At 36.8% G+C, this 16536-nt stretch overlaps 6 protein-coding genes across 7 annotated transcripts; 2 read left to right on the top strand and 4 right to left on the bottom strand.

Annotated features, from left to right (window-relative positions):
* The first annotated feature begins 1042 nt into the window (after nucleotides 1–1042).
* Nucleotides 1043–2137, top strand: LOC103866103 (protein FAM136A). Its single transcript, XM_009143976.3, has 3 exons — nucleotides 1043–1413; nucleotides 1571–1708; nucleotides 1801–2137. The coding sequence occupies exons 1-3, from the start codon at nucleotides 1288–1290 to the stop codon at nucleotides 1981–1983; spliced, it is 447 nt and encodes a 148-aa protein (XP_009142224.1). The 5' UTR covers nucleotides 1043–1287; the 3' UTR covers nucleotides 1984–2137.
* Nucleotides 2138–2298: 161 nt separating this feature from the next.
* LOC117133386 (jacalin-related lectin 25) lies at nucleotides 2299–2882 on the bottom strand. Its single transcript, XM_033289430.1, has 2 exons — nucleotides 2676–2882; nucleotides 2299–2598 (listed from the first exon to the last, which is right to left on the bottom strand). Exons 1-2 carry the CDS (start codon nucleotides 2880–2882, stop codon nucleotides 2299–2301), a joined length of 507 nt encoding a protein of 168 aa, XP_033145321.1.
* Nucleotides 2883–8141: 5259 nt separating this feature from the next.
* On the bottom strand, nucleotides 8142–8742 carry LOC103866105 (jacalin-related lectin 24). Its single transcript, XM_009143978.3, has 2 exons — nucleotides 8548–8742; nucleotides 8142–8453 (listed from the first exon to the last, which is right to left on the bottom strand). The coding sequence occupies exons 1-2, from the start codon at nucleotides 8740–8742 to the stop codon at nucleotides 8142–8144; spliced, it is 507 nt and encodes a 168-aa protein (XP_009142226.1).
* A 265-nt stretch (nucleotides 8743–9007) lies between these two features.
* LOC103866104 (cysteine synthase, chloroplastic/chromoplastic) lies at nucleotides 9008–11761 on the bottom strand. The gene is made up of 10 exons (XM_009143977.1): nucleotides 11393–11761; nucleotides 11186–11295; nucleotides 11042–11099; nucleotides 10702–10965; nucleotides 10497–10634; nucleotides 10363–10414; nucleotides 10188–10267; nucleotides 9997–10056; nucleotides 9824–9904; nucleotides 9008–9262 (listed from the first exon to the last, which is right to left on the bottom strand). The coding sequence occupies exons 1-10, from the start codon at nucleotides 11624–11626 to the stop codon at nucleotides 9170–9172; spliced, it is 1170 nt and encodes a 389-aa protein (XP_009142225.1). The 5' UTR covers nucleotides 11627–11761; the 3' UTR covers nucleotides 9008–9169.
* Nucleotides 11762–11794: 33 nt separating this feature from the next.
* LOC103866106 (molybdopterin synthase catalytic subunit) lies at nucleotides 11795–12953 on the top strand. 2 transcript variants are annotated; one of them, XM_009143979.3, is made up of 2 exons: nucleotides 11795–11917; nucleotides 12115–12948. In XM_009143979.3, the coding sequence occupies exon 2, from the start codon at nucleotides 12153–12155 to the stop codon at nucleotides 12738–12740; it is 588 nt and encodes a 195-aa protein (XP_009142227.1). In that variant the 5' UTR covers nucleotides 11795–11917; nucleotides 12115–12152; the 3' UTR covers nucleotides 12741–12948. The 2 variants fall into 2 exon arrangements, with proteins under 2 accessions (XP_009142227.1, XP_033145458.1); XM_033289567.1 differs by lacking the exon at nucleotides 11795–11917 and adding an exon at nucleotides 11964–11982 and having other exon boundaries at nucleotides 12115–12953.
* Nucleotides 12954–13038: 85 nt separating this feature from the next.
* LOC103866173 (probable polygalacturonase At2g43860) lies at nucleotides 13039–16363 on the bottom strand. The gene is made up of 4 exons (XM_009144051.3): nucleotides 15178–16363; nucleotides 14795–15084; nucleotides 13792–14017; nucleotides 13039–13706 (listed from the first exon to the last, which is right to left on the bottom strand). Exons 1-4 carry the CDS (start codon nucleotides 15643–15645, stop codon nucleotides 13458–13460), a joined length of 1233 nt encoding a protein of 410 aa, XP_009142299.2. The 5' UTR covers nucleotides 15646–16363; the 3' UTR covers nucleotides 13039–13457.
* Between the last annotated feature and the right edge of the window lie 173 nt (nucleotides 16364–16536).

Genomic DNA, 16536 nt, shown 5'->3' with positions numbered 1-16536 from the left:
CTCTCTCTCTCTCCCTGCTCTCTCTCCCTCCCTGCTCTCTCTCCCCGCTCCCTCCCTCCCCGCTCCTCCCTCCCGCTCCCTCTCTCCCCGCTCCCTCTCTCCCGCCCCTCTCTCTCTCCCCCGCTCTCTCTCTCTCCCCGCTCCCCGCTCCCTCTTCCCCGCTCTCTCTCTCCCCGCTCTCTCTCTCTCCCCCCGCTGCCTCTCTCCCCCGCTCCCCTCTCCCCGCTCTCTCTCTCTCCCCGCTCTCTCTCTCCCCGCTCTCTCTCCTCTCTCTCTCTCCCCTCTCTCTCTCTCCTCTCTGCTCTCTCTCTATCTCTCTCTATCTATATATATATATATATAATATGATAAAATATATATACAAAATTACTCTAAAAAAATCTATAAAAAAAAAGGAAAAAACGAAGAGATTTGGTAAAACTTTCATAGTTCCTAATCGGCAAAAGAAGAAGATGCCTGGGAATGATCGTCGACCTCTTGTTGTCTCTGGCAACAAGCTCTTAACACCTGAATCACAGATCTTAGAAATCAGACAATGATTTTCGCTAAACAAAAATCAGATCTGAATATAGAGACTTTTACTTCTTCAGCAGCGTGGAGGACGGCGGCCATGTAAACCGGGAGCTCCACCACCAAGTCTTTGAGCCTTTCTTCAGGAAACGAGTGATTGGGCTCTGATCGATTTCGAAACCGGTTTGGTCTCTGTGCCACCGGCTGGTTCTTCCTCTGAAACCATTCTTCACTATTTCCGGCGGTGAAGAGATTACAACAGAGAGAGAGAGAGAGAGAGAGAGAGAGAGAGAGAGAGAGAGAGTGGAAGGAGGTTTGTATTTTGACATTAGCGGTCTTCTTCGGACATGGATGTAATCGGAGAAGAAAGAAGGTTTGTTGTCTGATTATAGATAGTGTTTTTGAGTTTGGTTTGGTTTGTTGTCTGATTTAAAGTGTTTTTGAGTTGGTGTGTTGTAATATTTATAGAGAAGCTAGCGACTTTCGTAACGGCTATATTTCTCTTAAAGGTTTGAGTCGGGTCTCGATCGCCACAAAACGCGTGCGTTTTCTCCTAACGGTAATAATGTTGGAATCGAACCGGTCTTGCAACCACCACCTAAACCGGTCTTCTTTAACGACTCTCCAGGCCCAAATTCAAAGCCTTTGGCCCAACAAGTTAGATACAGCCATTGGGAGGCGGTGGAGGCTACAGACTATACCAACAATGAACTTGGGGGAGGAGTAAAGATTCGAACTTTTTTCCTCTTTCTCCACATCTTTGGAAAGAAACAGAGAATGGATCCAATAGAGGAGGAGGAGAAGAAGGTGAGAGAGAGAATCAGAAACAAAGTCAACCAAGTCAGTTCTGTCTCGCAGTCTCTTCTCTCTCCATTACAAGACCACATCAACTTCACCCTTCAGGTTACTTTTTAACTCTTTCTTTGTCGGAACAAAGTTAGTTTTCACATACCCTGTTTTTCTCCCCTGTAGTTGATAAACGGTTAAAGTTAGCTTCTTTGTGTATATTTTGTTAGTTCTGAGATTATGTAAAGAGTATGTTTTTTTGGGATTGGTGCAGAAAGCTTACTTCAAATGTGCGTACGAGTGCTTTGATAGGACAAGAACACACGCTGAGATTAGCCAATGCGCAGAGACTTGCAGTGTTCCTATCACAAACGCTCAGAATCATTTTGATAATGAGATGTCTGCCTTCCAAGTGAGTCTCTTAGTGATTGAAGTCTAAAACTTTCAGTGAAGATAGTGTTGGTTGTTGTCTCTTGTTGATAATCACTTAACTGATGAATGTAGGAGAGGTTGAATAGATCACTTGTGGCTTGTCAAGATAAGTTTGAGGCTGCGAAGCTCCAGAGGACGAGGAATGAAGCTGTAGTTGGTTTGGAGCAGTGTGTGAACCAAACCGTTGACGACGCTGTGAAGACGCTGCCTAGTCTCGTGTCAAAGATGAAGAAGGCTTTGTCTGTATCAGACTGAGAAGCTCTGCAGATTTTACTATTATTTTTATCGTGACCAAGAAAGACTTTCTGATTCTATTATTTTTATCTATTATTGATATTTTTGAACTCAACTCGGCCAAAATGCAATATCAACTTCTTCAGATTCTTTTTATTTCAGCTCTTATTAAACTCCTGAAACACAATACATCTTTTTTTTTTTTGAATGAATGTTAAATTTATTCAAAAAAAACCTTTAAACACAATACATCATAAGATTCATATTTAGCAAAGAAATGAGATTATTGTTGAGACAAATGAGTCCAGGTTAAACTAGAGTACTAAAAAAATCTCATTACTCCTCATATTTAATCCTATTCACACCACGTAAGATGTGTCTCGCATAGAAATTAATTGTGATCAAACGATAAGCATTATAATATCCAAAGAAGCCATCAAATTCATTGCGATCAAGTATTCCTGAATGAAACTCTATTTTCAGAGGAGGACATGCTTTTTCTCCTACATTGGTTTTCAAGTGAAATGCTTGGTGTGCTCTAAGATTTGTATGAAACGTCAGAGAAGAAATATAAGAGTCATTGTCCATCTCCCCGCTTATACCAGTCACAAACTCTGTCTCATGGTTCAGCCTTATCTGTAGATTTAGTGTAAATCAAACAAATATAAAGAACATTTTAAAATGAAAAGTTGGGACTAGATCATGAGACTTACAACTCGTTTGCTACAGCCATATGATTCTCCGTACGTTTTAGACATGACAAGCTCTTCATTCTCGACGAATCCAAACTGTATGGCTGTTGCTGAATAATTGTTAAATGAGACAATGATGAGCGAGATTGCTGTGCGGCCTGTCTCATCCCATTCATATTCTCTCAAATAACTCGGGTCGCCAAGCGGTCCCATTCTCATCCTCCCCATGTATCTGAACTAAGGCCTATAAGAAAAAAAGATGATAGAGAGGAGATATATAAATAGGGTAAACTTTGTGGAGATAAACAAGGTTCGATGAGTTTTTTTGTGTGGGAAGCAAGCAAATAAAAGTCAATACTGAATTTAAAAACGCCTGGAGAATTGTGCTTAAAATGACTCTTCCTTTGGAACTAGAAACACATGGTATGTAATAAACACAACTTAGTGTCTTTCTTGGTCTGTAAAAACGAGCCCAGTTCTTGGGAATTGTGATTAACAAAAAATAATAAACAAAGGGTTCCCATTGTGCAGCCGTGAGGCTCAAGTCTTGAGTATATATCTTGGTATCAGCTTTTGGTCTTCAGTTTGTCCAATTACAGAGTTTTTTCCATCACAAAGTATAATATACCATGCCAAGATAACTTGCAGTGCAAGGTGCTGTGTTGGTGACAACAGATGTACGTATTGATTTGAATAATATGTTCTTCTACTAAAAGAATAATATATATTCTAAGATTGATTTCTCTTATAGTTTTTGGGAGACTTTTGCAAGCATTTAAATACATATGAATGATCATTTCGAGATATAGATGTCATTCTATCTTCATTGGTAAGAGTAAAACTAGTATGCTCAACTATATATTGTGCTTTGCCACAATATGAATCTTCTGATTCTATCACAAATGCACAGAACTATTTCAATAACGAGAAGGTTGTGTTCCAAATCAGTCAATATTCTACGTTTAGAGTTAGTAAAATGTAAATTTAAAATCTTCACATGAATTATGAAATATTAGCTAGTGATTGAATTCTGAAACGTTGGTTTTAAACGAGTTTATGAAGATACCATGTGTTGTCTCTTGGATAGTTGATATAAGAATAATTGCTTAGTTTCGTATAAATGTTGGAGAGGTTGAATAGATCTCTTTTGGTTTGTGAAGATAAAGTGATAAATGATTAAGAGCAGTGTGTGAACCAAACAGTTGTTGATGACGTGAATATGCTGCCTACTCTCATAGAAAGATTGAAGAAAGCTTTGACGGTAAAACCTTAATAGAAACTCTTTCTGATTATTTTATTTCATCTCTTCTTAATCATTTCAAATCCATTACAGCATAGCTAACAAAGACATAAAACCTTGAATAATGTGACAAGTAGTTGATAAAACATCAAGCAGCAACATGCCATACCCTTTCCTTTTTAATATTCTTAACGTCAGGGAGGGGAAGCCTTACATAGAAACCAATTGAGATCAACTCGTACAAGCCATAAGTTCCAAAGAAACCTCCAAATTCACTCTGTTCAAGTATCCCTGAGTGTAACTCTATCTTCTTAGGTTTTGGGAATTTTGTATTGAATGTCAAGTGAACCGCTTCGTGATTCCTTTGATTAGTATGAAACGTCAGAGAGGTTATAAAATTATCGTATATCTCCAAGCTTAACCCGGTCACAAATTCAGACTCATGATTCAGCCTCACCTGCAGGCTTTGTTTAAATCAAACAAATATATAGCATATAATTAAGTCATAAGCTAGACATAATAATGAGACATACGATTCGGCTGTTATAGCCAACAGCTGAAGATCCAAACGTTTTAGAGATGGCCAGAGTTCCATTGTTAACGTAACCGAACTGGATTGATCTTACTCCACTTTTGTCAAACGAGACGATTATGTGTGAGATTATGTTGTGGCCCATCTCATCCCATGTGGTTTTAGCAAAGTTACTTTCCCAGCCAATTGGCCCCATTCTAATCATCGCCATGAACTTGAAACTAAGGTCTAATGGAAAAGAGTATACAGAGGACAAATAAATAGGGAGAACTTCTGAACACAAGGACCGAAGAGTTTTTTTTCATGGGAGTCATATTTTTGGGTTACGTGTATGGGAAGCAAGCAACGAAAAATTCCAAAGTGAATTTATGAAGCCTGGAGAAACGTGCTTGAGATGACTCTTCTTTTAAACTAAACGATTGTAGAATTATTTATGAAACCTGGGGAAGGGAAACACTCTATTTATGAAGAAGAAAACGAGACATCTTTGTTCATGAAGTTGACAGTTATGACCAAAATGTGAAGATGAAATGTGCAGTACAAGTACTGCGTTTGCATACAGAGTTATTTGGTAAACAGAAGATGGCTTTGGGGATGGTTGTGAAAGAGATCAAGGTATCTTCATCGACTTGGTATTAATGGTGTTTATGAGAATTACGATCTGATAATTTTTAGAGAAAATCATTTAAATTCGTCCAGCAAAAGTCTAAGGTAGTTAAGCATATGCGTAGTGAACAATCATTCGACTAAAACGAATACTTAATTAAGAAAAAAAAACGATGCTTCTATATTATGTAAAGAGTTGTGGCTAAACTTATGAAAAAATGTGACAATATTCCTCCACTAAAGTAGCTTTATTTCAAAGGAAAAAAAAAACTTAAAAAGACAAGAGGGCATATATAGAGCTTGAGATTATGTATTTAAATTAAAAGACCAAAACTTTCTTGCGAAAAAGACCAAAGTCCCAAAATTCACCAACACAACGAATCATAAAATACTGGAATGCATTTGAAACGCATGAATCATGATAATAAAGGCTAAACTTCACGACGCATCGTGTTTACTCCTCGGAGGACAGGCTTAGTATTGAAACCGATTGATAACAGACGAGACACGTTACAAGTACCAAAGAAACCCCCAAATTCACACCGATCATGTATCCCTGAATAAAACTCTCTCCTATTAACCTCCTCCTCAGAAACTGAATTGGAGCAAAAAGCTTCATGTACCTTCTCGTTCGTGTGGAAAGTCAGAGATGTAATATAATCATAGCTCCACTCTCCTGACATCCCCGTCACAAACTCGGTCTCATGATTCAACCTCACCTACATATTTGATGTATATATTTATCATTATTTTTTTTTTTTTTGTAACACATATTTATCATTAATAAGAGGGACGCAAAATTTACGCTATGAAGTATGAAAGAAAGAGAGAGAGTACAATTCGGACGCTGCATGAATACGTGTCAGATAAGCCATAAGGCTTAGATATGACCAGCTTTCCGTTCTCGATGAATCCGAATGAAAGGGAGATTACTGATGTTTCGTCGAAATAAACAAAGATGTGAGAGATAACGTTGCGCCCTTGTTCATTCCACTTGTGTCCGTGGCTTTCACCTAACCGTCCCACCACCACATAATCCATGATGTAAGTTGAAGAGCAAACAAAGCCCTAAACTGAACCCTAGTTTTCTGTTTTATATGTATATATTGCCGGTGGAAAACAAAACCCTAGTTTCAGTTTCAACCATGAAAAAGAAGCTAGTATTGTTCGTAAATGGGCCTATATAGGTCTTCTTACATTTAAGTCACTTCCAGTTTACATAGCAAAAAAAAAAGTACTTCCCCAAGATCAACCAATCAAACAGAATCTCCCAATTGCTCTTGCCTCGAATATTCAATGCCATGCCAATACAAATTGACAGTGCATAAAGAAGCGAGATCCAAGTTTTGTAGGTTAACTTATTTTGTTTCGGCTCTTTTCAGAAGTGTAAACGACAATACAATCCAAAAAGTACATAATATTGAATGATTTGTGTGATAATGATTTTTGCAGTGTTTTTGTAAGCTTTTAACACATAAGAAACATACTTAAATTTTCCAAAGGAAACTCGAAAGGAAGATTCTTTATTCAAATGGTGTAGCAAAACAAGAGTTCGGAAGTTGAAATGATAAAACTGCACCGATCATACGTTTTCCTGTTTTATAGTGGGTACACCCAAGGGGACAGGCCTTATGCAGAGACCAATGGAACTAAGTCCATCACTAAGAAACCGCCAAATTCGTTGCGGTCACGTATTTCAGGTCATGTGGGTTGATCCGGTCCTTCAGAGCCGTGCTTCTTGGACAAGACCAGAGCACCGTTTTCGACGTATCCAAATTGAATGGAAGTTAATGCATAGCTGTCATAAGTGACGAAAATGTGACTTATTGGGTCACGGCAAGTTTCTTCCCACTTCGTCTTTCCGTAGCTATAGTTTCCTAATGGCCCAAGTTTCATTTCCATTATGCCAGAGATGAAACTTGCACTTCAAGTTGAGAGACTGAGGATAGAGAAAGGGATATATATGTAGGCGGGTTTTGGGGAGATTTAATGTGCAAGAAACCGAGGAGTCTCTTTGACTTGTTATTTATGGTGTTCGTGAGAATATCAAGCATATCCCAATTACATTTAAGAATTTTGGAGCAATGTGCCAGACATAATTAACAAAGCGGTCCAAGGCTTTTTAGATGGAATTTTGGGGTCGATCTCATTCTCAACCAGTTTCAACTTTTTCACTTTATGGAATATGAAACTTGTGATGCAAATAGATATAATGCATATAGAGAAATGAATATATATAGGCGGGTACATATTTATATACTTATATAGGTAAAAAGGCTTACAAAACAAAAAAAAAAGGCTTACATAATTTCTATAAGAAAACTTCCCAAATAAAAAAAAATGTATAAAAAACTTCAGAAGAGTAAGTTTACTAAATTTAAGATCTAAACCAAAAATGTAATCTAAGTCATTTCCTAATCTCTTCTTGTTCAACTTTTTAATTTATTGTAATGTATTTTTTATCGTCTTTTATTCGTACTTTCCTCTTTAGTTTTGATTACATATATTCGAAAGTATTTTTAATTTTCCTTTTTTCTGCGAGGTTCTTTGCAAACAAGCCAATACGCCGATTCTTTAGAAGATTTGTGGGGACAAGCAAAGAAAAAGGTCCAAGTAAATTCAAGAATTAACCCTCGAGAGACTCTTCTGTTTATGTAAAAAAAAAAAAATCCATAAAGAGAGTTTGTGAAATAAGAAAACTCTATTAAGGGAATCATATAAAAGAGTCAAGTAGAAATCTAACTAATAGCCATGTCATGATCTGGATTATTGGGGTTTTACGAGTGAATCTGCTTGCAAGCTCAGTAACCATGCAGTACACCTTGTTCTAAAAATTGGTCTAGTGAGCGTTTATGCGTCTGCTAGGCCTAGGCAAATTATTCATAACCAAAACGATTTTTGAAAAAAATGCTTTTAACATCTTGAGTAATATGTCATATCATATTTCGCTTTATATTATATGCATATGGGTCAAAAACAACACAAAAGATTAAAAAAATAAAACCCTTTTAATTAGTTGAGAGTTAAGAATTAAAAATACAACATTAAGACGACTTCCCTCCAGTTAAAAACTAAGAGTAAACTAAACAACAAAATCTAAAAAGGCTAACTATTGAGCGTTGCTTGGTTTGTTGTTTTCACGTTTAACCACCGTGCCGGTAATTGGAGTGGGACTCACGTAGATACCAATCGCTGACAGGTAGTGACTATTGTAAGTCCCAAAGAAACCACTAAACTCACTTCTATCACTTATTGCCGGATCAATCTCTATCGTGGAACAGCTTCTACCACAACCATCGCTTGAACGTCCAATAGGCCCGTGCTTCCCACGGTTAGTGTGGAACGTCAAATTTATTATTCCTCCCATCTTTTCCACAACGCCACTCAATCCAGTTATATATTCATCTTGAGCCAGTTTCACCTGCATGTGTTCAAAAAGAAAATAAAAAAAACTTCATTAGAGACCAAAGGAAAAGTAAAAAAAGGAAATTTTTTTAACGGATACAAAAACTTACAGTTCGAAAGCTTCCTTCAGAGAAACCAAACGTTTCAGACAAGACTAGGGCTCCATCCTTCAAGTAGCCAAACTGAACACATGTAATGAATTCGCTGAAAGAAACGAATATATGAGAGATCATGGTGTGTCCCTTCTCGTCCCATCGAGAGTCGTAAGATGGAACTTTCTTTCCCACTAGTCCTGCCCTAATCATCTCTCTGGCTAATTATTATATTGTCTTTGTTTATCGGATGATGAACTATTCGTATGAACATGTCTATATTTTTTTTGTTTGACATCGAGCATGTCTATTTATAATTACACCTTGAGATTTCGTGTTCCTAATCTTATCTATATTATGATTATATTATTTCTCCTATTCCTTATGTGTTTTGGCTCTAAACATGTAAGTATTCGTAGAAAAGGAAAGGCATTATTATAACTAGTCACTTTATTTTAAATTGATAATTCTATGACTCAAGGAATAATTACGCCTTATTGCATTTATTTTATTAAATAAACACCAATTTCGTTGCACATTGTAAAATGCAAATATACAGTTTGACATAGCGAGAGGGAGAAAACAAGAAAGAAATACAAAGAAGAGGTTCCTTGTAGGTCAAGAAACTACGAGAGGAAATTCAAATCTCAGGCTGCATTTTCTCGCACTCTTCTCGGATTGACTGGAAAAGCATTGTCGAGAGGTAACGTTCCCCAAAGCTCGGAAACACAACCTGGCAACAAAGATTCATCAACTCACATATCAAAGTTCAATCAAAATCTGTTCCTCACTCTTTTCACTCAAGAACAGCTAAAAATTTCACTTGGTTCCCCACTTTGGGATAATACTATAGACATCTAAGCTCCATGATCTCTCTTTTTTCCTTTCTGGTCAAAGGGCTAGGGTTCAGTGAGGCCCTTTCTGATCAAAGGGTTAGTGAGGCAAAGAGATGAAGCCAACACAAAGAGTAGGTATCTAAAGGCCTTAAGTGACTAGACGTGTAAAGTAAATCAACTCCTTGAGAAAGAAAACAAAGCTCAAGTGCAGTAAGACTAGGCTAAGGTTCCTTCATGATTTCTATCTGCTGCTGTGTTGTAAATAGATAATAACTCAATAAATCTATTTAACTAGTGGTCGGTCACAGATACAGGACAAGGGTTAGGTGAGGGAGATGCGATATGCCAAACAGGGAATCGAATCCTTCTGATGAAAAGACTTAACAAATCAATTCTTATCACCTACTTCCATCAAGAAAAGAAGATAAAGAGCAAAGATGGAAGCATTGAGGACTTACAGCTATGAGTTTCCCGGCATTTTCAGGTCTCTTTGCGACCTGGATTGCAGCTGCAGCAGCTGCTCCTGATGATATACCAACCTGAAAATAGTTCACTAGTCATTAGAGGGTTTCTCGTATGCATTCAAAAGCTGTTATCCCTCAGAGATATTATGAATAGAAAAAAGACTAACCAACAAGCCTTCTTGTAGAGCTAGTTGCTTTGCAGTTTCAATAGCTTCATCACTAGAAATCTGATAAGAAAGCAAGGAAAACATGTAAATCTTTGTATCTCAAGACCACAGCTAAGTAAATGACAAAAACTAACAAGAAAAATAGCACATGTCTTGTTTTAGAGAACCAACATAAACAAACAGAACATTACCGATATGTATTCATCTACAACAGACTGATCCAAATTCTTAGGAATAAACCCAGCTCCAATCCCTTGAATCTTGTGAGGTCCTGCATTCCAAAAACACAAGACAAATCAATCACAGGCCCAGAGAATAAAATGTCAGAGATGCAAGTAAGCAAAATGTTCAAATGCCTCTCTTAACCTGGTTTTCCTCCAGCAAGTATTGCACTTTCTGTGGGTTCAACACCAATAACCTAATACACATAAACATCAACTAAATTAAACATAAGTTTTCATACTATATAGTTTTTAACATCCACATCCTTTGCTAGGTACCTTGAGTTCAGGCTTTCTTTCTTTAATGAACCGACCAACACCAGTAATGGTTCCACCAGTTCCAATTCCAGCAACCAGTATATCCACCTTGCCTCTTGTATCTTCCCAAATCTCAGGACCAGTAGTCTCGTAATGAATCTGCATATTCACCACATTCAAAAACACAAACAAATACTTGCAAGATTAAAGAACAGGAACCACAGACCTTGGGATTGGCTGGGTTATCAAACTGTTGGAGCATGTAGGAGTTTGGAGTGTTCTTCAAAATCTCTTCAGCCTTCTGAATAGCACCAGTCATGCCTTTGGCAGGCTCAGTCAACACAAGCTCAGCTCCAAACGCCCTCAGAAGAACCCTTCTCTCCAAACTCATGGACGCAGGCATTGTCAAGATAAGTTTATATCCCTTTGAAGCAGCGATAAAGGCAAGACCTATCCCTGTGTTTCCACTTGTAGATTCCACAAGAACACTCTAGCAAAAAAAAAAATATTAAATCAAATAAGAGGACTTATAACACCAAAGAATGATGAGCTTTTTTTCACAATACCTTTCCAGGTGTAATAAGTCCTTTTTCCTCAGCATCAGTGATCATACTATACCCAATCCTGAAACCACCATAACAGCATAAGCTTAAAATAAACATGTGAACGTACCTACCAACCAATAAATCAAAACTGGTTACATAACAAACCTATCTTTGACACTGCAACAAGGCTCCATGATCTCAAGCTTAGCAGCAACACTTGCAACACAGCCCTTGACTATATTGTTCAAGTACACCATTGGAGTTTTCCCAATAAGCTGAGGCAAAACAAAGATTAGACAAAAGAAGTCAAAGTCAGAGACTTTATGCTCAATTTAGTTACTGTCTTCCCACAAAGTAATAAACTTTATCAACCTGAGCGGCATTCTCGGCGATGTTGAGACTTTCAACTCCAGCTTCTACCTTCGCAGACACAGCCTTGCACACAACATCCTCACACCTCTGGCGCTGGCTATTAAGCGTGAAAGCAGCCGCCTTTCTAGAGGATAAGGAGAGAGAAGCTAGCTGTGGAGAGTAGTTGAAAGGACGGTGGCGAGAAGTCAACGGGTTAAGGAGGAAAGCAGAGGAAGAAGATGTAGCAGCAGCCATGGTTTGATGATCTTTCGTCTCTCACTCACTTTCCCAAAATTGTATCCACAAAGAGAGATGCTTCTCTCTCTCCTTTGAAGAGACGATTCACTGTAGCTTCCAAAACGGCGTCGCTTTGGTAAAAAAACACAGAGGAAATTAAAAAAAAGAGACTGAGTGACTGACAATAAACGTTTGTGTTTTGTCTTAATCTGATTCTCTCTCACCAACCTATTAGTCCAAAAAGAGAGGTGATTGTGGAGCACATGCTCTTCTTCTTCATCATCATCTGTCCCTACCAAACCCCGAAAGGTCAAGTTCTAATCTTTGGTTCTTTGCGATGTTTTGTTGTCTGTGTAGCTGTTAAAGAGAGAAAAGTATCAAAACTTTCATTGTATTAAGATATCTCTGTGTGTTCTGTGTTGTTCTGTTCCATTAGATCTTTGACTAATTGTCTGATTACTAGTTTTCTATTGATAAGTAATGGTGTTTGTTGATTGACTCTACAGTTTAGAGTTCGCTTGTACTCTCTCATAAGAACTAAAAGATGTCTTCAGAGGAGAATAACCTTATAGAAATCTTGGAGGAAGGTCACAAAGTGGACATAGCCAAGTACATTGACTACGTCACCACCCCACAAGCCGGCGCCATAGCAACATTCTCAGGCACTACAAGAGACACATTCGAGGGGAAAACAGTTATGGAGCTGAGGTACGAAGCATACGTACCAATGGCAACAAGATACCTCAGCTCCATCTGCGCATCCGCTAGATCAAACTGGGACATCCATAAGATCGCTGTCGCCCACCGTCTGGGGGCAGTTCCTGTTGGAGAAACCAGCGTGTTCGTGGCGGTCTCGTCTGTTCACCGTGGGGACGGTTTAGATGCTTGCAAGTTCTTGATTGATGAGCTGAAGGCTTCGGTTCCGATATGGAAGAAAGAGGTGTATGCTAATGGAGAGGTTTGGAAGGAGAATGCTGAGTTTCTGGAGAAGAGGTTGGAGCTTGCAGAGACAAGAGGCAGTTTAGTGAAGAAACATGTGGCTGGAGAACATAAGAGAAGTTGCTGTGGAAGTAAAGTTAGAGTACAAGAAGATGAAGATCATACAGACATAGCAGGAGATAACAAAGAGTGATGTTTGTTTTGCTTTCTCTAGTGTTTTTAAAACCGGACCGACCGGTGGTTACACCAGATTCTTGAAAATACAGTAAAACCTCTATAAATTAATAATGTCGGGACTTTGAAAATTTATTAAATTATAGAGATATTAATTTATAAAAAAATTCTTATTTAGATTTTTTTATTTTAAGATATATGTATTCTAAAATAAGAAAATTATTTGATTTTACTGTATAGAATTAATTGTTATTTTTTGAAATTTGACATTTGTATTAATTTTATTATATTATTTGGTGTATATACATAATATATATTGCATAAAGTTTAAAATATTAAGTGTGAATATAATATAAAGATAATTCCATTGTGAATATAAAACAAACAATATAATAATAGGTTCTTATTTATATAAAATATGTATACATATAAATTGTTAATTTATAATTTTAATGGGACTATATAATTATATAAAATATGATTATCTTATTATTTTATAAATTTATGTCTAATTTTGAATCGGTCTAAGTTGAGACTGGTGAAATTTATTCATTTATAGAAATTATTAATTTATCGATTATTAATTTATTGAGGTTCTACTTAAGCACCAACCTAGAAATCAAAGGAAAAAAACAACTAGCAAACAATACGACGTCGTTCACTGATTCAGCTTCATAAACTCATCTTCAGTCAATGGGCAGTCGGGACAACATCTATTCGGTGATCCTTCCATATATCATATCAAAAGCATGTCTCTCTTCAGACAAGGAGTGAACGGGACAACGACATCATTAGCTAATCCATTTGCATTATTGCAAGAAGCCTGAGCCGATCCATTAATCCTTTGCAAGACGAGATTCACATTGCGCATTACAATATCGGTACATGGTTTCTCCCTACTGCAATCCAACATAACCGCCACTTCCGTATTCGATGTCCCTTGTATATCTTCATATCTCACATTTGATATTTCAACTCCAGATTCCTGTAATAAAATTTACAAATTAATTGACTCAATATATATAAATAATTAGGGGTAATAAGATACGGTTATTTAATTTAATTTTTACCTTTTTAGGGCAAGGTTTGTCAAGACAATAGTGTTGGTTAATGATGATAGGGTTCTTGACCATCTTCATTTTAATATGTTGGAAAACAATGTTTCTAACAAAACTCTTGCTATATTTTCCCCATGTCTTGATCCTTACTCCGTTATCCGTTGACGTGAAATCCACGTTACTCACCAGCACGTTCTCCACTCCTTGCTCGTCCTCTGATCTTCCAAGACTTCCAATACTATGTTGGAGGATCCACAAACCAAATTAAGTCGAGATATTAAGTAACTTGTGTGTAGGGATGTTAACAATGGGTTTTTACCCATAGGGTACCCTAAACCCGGTTGGAATTTAAAAACCAAAACCCGTATATTCAGTTTTCAAAATTCGCGGGTTTATTTTGGGCGGGTCTTGATTTATAAATTACCCGTTCGGGTTTTACCCTATCGGGTTTCGGGTACCCTATGGGTTTTTAAAAAAAAATATATAATTGAAAGGACGACTTTTACCCTAATTTTTAAGGATTTAAATGATTGAAATAAAAAATTAGATGTATAAATCAAAACATACAATGCCCACTATTAAATTTTGCACTCTCTATAACTTATTTATTTACTTACATTATGGATATAGTATAAATTTGCAAATTGAAAATTATGAATGATGAAAATTTTATTTGTTACTTTATACAGAAAATAAATTTGATAATTGAAAATTAATCAAATTTAATACAAAACATGATTAAAATTAAATATTCAATACATATAAATTTAAGTTAAAACTATAAAACTTTAACTAAAAAACCACAAAACTCAAAAAAGGGTTTTTTCGGGTACCCTTGGGTAACCCTAAAGTTCTAGGGTTTTTCGCGGGTTACCCTAATAGTACCGGGTTTTTTTCGGGTTTTATAGTTTAGGGTATTTTCTGGGCGGGTTTAGTTTGGGTTCGGGCCGGGCCGGGTTTTTTTGCCCATGACAACATCCCTACTTGTGTGGCAAGAAATGAATTTTTGTGTTACCTGATGCCATGGCCTGGACCGCATTGAATGCCTTGTATAGAAACATGAGTGGATCCTGGACCGATGGAGATGCAATCGTCCCCGGTTCCAATTCTTGAGTTAGTGATATTCACTGAGTGAGACTTCCCGATGTGAATCCCATCGGTGTTAGGGCTATCCGCATCAGCAAAAACTTTAACGCCGTCAATCTTAACGTTATTGCTCTGGTCGATAACTATATGGAACTTCTGGCTATTGATCGACGTTAAACCGTAGATACTGATGTTATTCGAATCAGTAAATAACAAAGTCTGCAAAAACAGTTCACAAACAAGTAAAGTTAATATATAAACTGCATGTATATATATCAGGGAAGTTTATAGTTACTTGTGGGTCAAGCGAACCTTAGCACCAGTAGGGCATTTTTTGCCACCACTGTTCTTGCATTTCCACAAACTAGAGCCTTGTGCGTCAAGTACACCACCGTAGATTGAAACGTTAGTGACTCCATTGAACATGATCCATTGTAGTGAGCTTGCGATAACTCTAAAATCCTCCGGTGCAATAATTGAACCGGCTATACGAAAAGATATTGGAGCATTCGTACATTTGTTGCCTTGGAATACAAGGTTTCTGACCAAGAACCGTCCTTTTGGTACAATAATAGTTGTGGGATTAGGAGAGGCACATGCGACTTGCCATGCGGCTAAGAAGGCTTTGGTTGAGTCTTTTAAGCCATCTGGTTTAGCTCCGTAGGTTAAGACATTGAGGGATGTGATTGGGGTCGGTTTGGCTAATGATGAGATTAGGATGAAATCAAGAAAGATGAGAGTCAGAGGAAGAAGAAGAAGACATGATGTTTTGTGAATCATTTTTTGTTTTTTTTTTCAGAGAAGGTTAGTCTATTGAGGATGGATGATATTGAGAAGAAGGTATGTGAGAGGGGAATTTATATGTTAGTTTAGTAACGTAATGGTTTAATTTGAGGCAAAATAGATTATGATTGTATATGGAAGTTTATATTTTATTTTATTAATATATAATTTCGTCAACTTGTACCCAGATTCTGCAATATGGATATTATTGATTTAGTTCAAGAAAATACTATTCACGAGATAAATTTCCATGTAAAACAGCATTACCGGTAACCGTAACTGTGCACGAAATTATACTAGTCCAATTAGACAAAGATTTATGAATGATTTGGGGTTTATTGAATAGTTAGTATAATTAATTGGTGAATATTTGGTTGAAACTGATTAGGTTCTATAGATTTAGTAGTCTTTCTCTTTTTAGATTGATTAAAGATTGAGTAAATGAAAAATATTTGGTAGATCTTATGAATTATGATTGTACGTTTTCCCTTGTATGTATTTTTGTTATTATTTATTTTTAAATATGAACTAATGACTATTAGTGAATAGTGATTTAATAAAAGTTTCATCATGTATACATATCTCACATGCTTGTTCAAATTCTTTGATAAAGTAAACCCTAAACTCCCTGCTGAATAACAGAAAATCATAAGTCATTTGAATTGACAAAGATAAATAACATACAAGTAAGCGGAATTAATTGATGATTAGTAGAAAACATGTTATAAATTACAAGATCAGTGGATTAATGATCAGTCAACGTTTTGAATAGATTTCGAAACAGGTTGATTGTTAATTAGACCAAAGAGGATTCTCCCATCGGTAGAGAATATAGAAATGTAGCAATGCACATTCACAACATTTTACAGAAGCCAGAAGGTAATGAAT

The sequence above is a fragment of the Brassica rapa genome, chromosome A04 (assembly GCF_000309985.2).
Source record: "Brassica rapa cultivar Chiifu-401-42 chromosome A04, CAAS_Brap_v3.01, whole genome shotgun sequence".
In the NCBI taxonomy this organism is placed as follows: domain Eukaryota; kingdom Viridiplantae; phylum Streptophyta; class Magnoliopsida; order Brassicales; family Brassicaceae; genus Brassica; species Brassica rapa.
This window is presented reverse-complemented; position numbering and strand designations above follow the sequence as displayed.

Excerpts from the sequence above, each read along its gene's own strand:
- LOC103866103 (XM_009143976.3), top strand. The coding sequence starts at position 1,288 with ATGGATCCAATAGAGGAGGAGGAGAAGAAGGTGAGAGAGAGAATCAGA. Across the intron at positions 1,414-1,570 it reads ACATCAACTTCACCCTTCAG|AAAGCTTACTTCAAATGTGC; the intron begins GTTACTTTTTAA and ends GGATTGGTGCAG. Across the intron at positions 1,709-1,800 it reads ATGAGATGTCTGCCTTCCAA|GAGAGGTTGAATAGATCACT; the intron begins GTGAGTCTCTTA and ends TGATGAATGTAG.
- LOC117133386 (XM_033289430.1), bottom strand. The coding sequence starts at position 2,882 with ATGGGGAGGATGAGAATGGGACCGCTTGGCGACCCGAGTTATTTGAGA. Across the intron at positions 2,599-2,675 it reads ATGGCTGTAGCAAACGAGTT|ATAAGGCTGAACCATGAGAC; the intron begins GTAAGTCTCATG and ends CTAAATCTACAG.
- LOC103866105 (XM_009143978.3), bottom strand. The coding sequence starts at position 8,742 with ATGATTAGGGCAGGACTAGTGGGAAAGAAAGTTCCATCTTACGACTCT. Across the intron at positions 8,454-8,547 it reads CTGAAGGAAGCTTTCGAACT|GTGAAACTGGCTCAAGATGA; the intron begins GTAAGTTTTTGT and ends GAACACATGCAG.
- LOC103866104 (XM_009143977.1), bottom strand. The coding sequence starts at position 11,626 with ATGGCTGCTGCTACATCTTCTTCCTCTGCTTTCCTCCTTAACCCGTTG. Across the intron at positions 11,100-11,185 it reads TGTTGCAGTGTCAAAGATAG|GATTGGGTATAGTATGATCA; the intron begins GTTTGTTATGTA and ends TGGTGGTTTCAG. Across the intron at positions 10,057-10,187 it reads TTGTAGATGAATACATATCG|ATTTCTAGTGATGAAGCTAT; the intron begins GTAATGTTCTGT and ends CTTTCTTATCAG.
- LOC103866106 (XM_033289567.1), top strand. The coding sequence starts at position 12,153 with ATGTCTTCAGAGGAGAATAACCTTATAGAAATCTTGGAGGAAGGTCAC.
- LOC103866173 (XM_009144051.3), bottom strand. The coding sequence starts at position 15,645 with ATGATTCACAAAACATCATGTCTTCTTCTTCTTCCTCTGACTCTCATC. Across the intron at positions 15,085-15,177 it reads AATGCCCTACTGGTGCTAAG|ACTTTGTTATTTACTGATTC; the intron begins GTTCGCTTGACC and ends CTGTTTTTGCAG. Across the intron at positions 14,018-14,794 it reads GGTCCAGGCCATGGCATCAG|TATTGGAAGTCTTGGAAGAT; the intron begins GTAACACAAAAA and ends CCTCCAACATAG.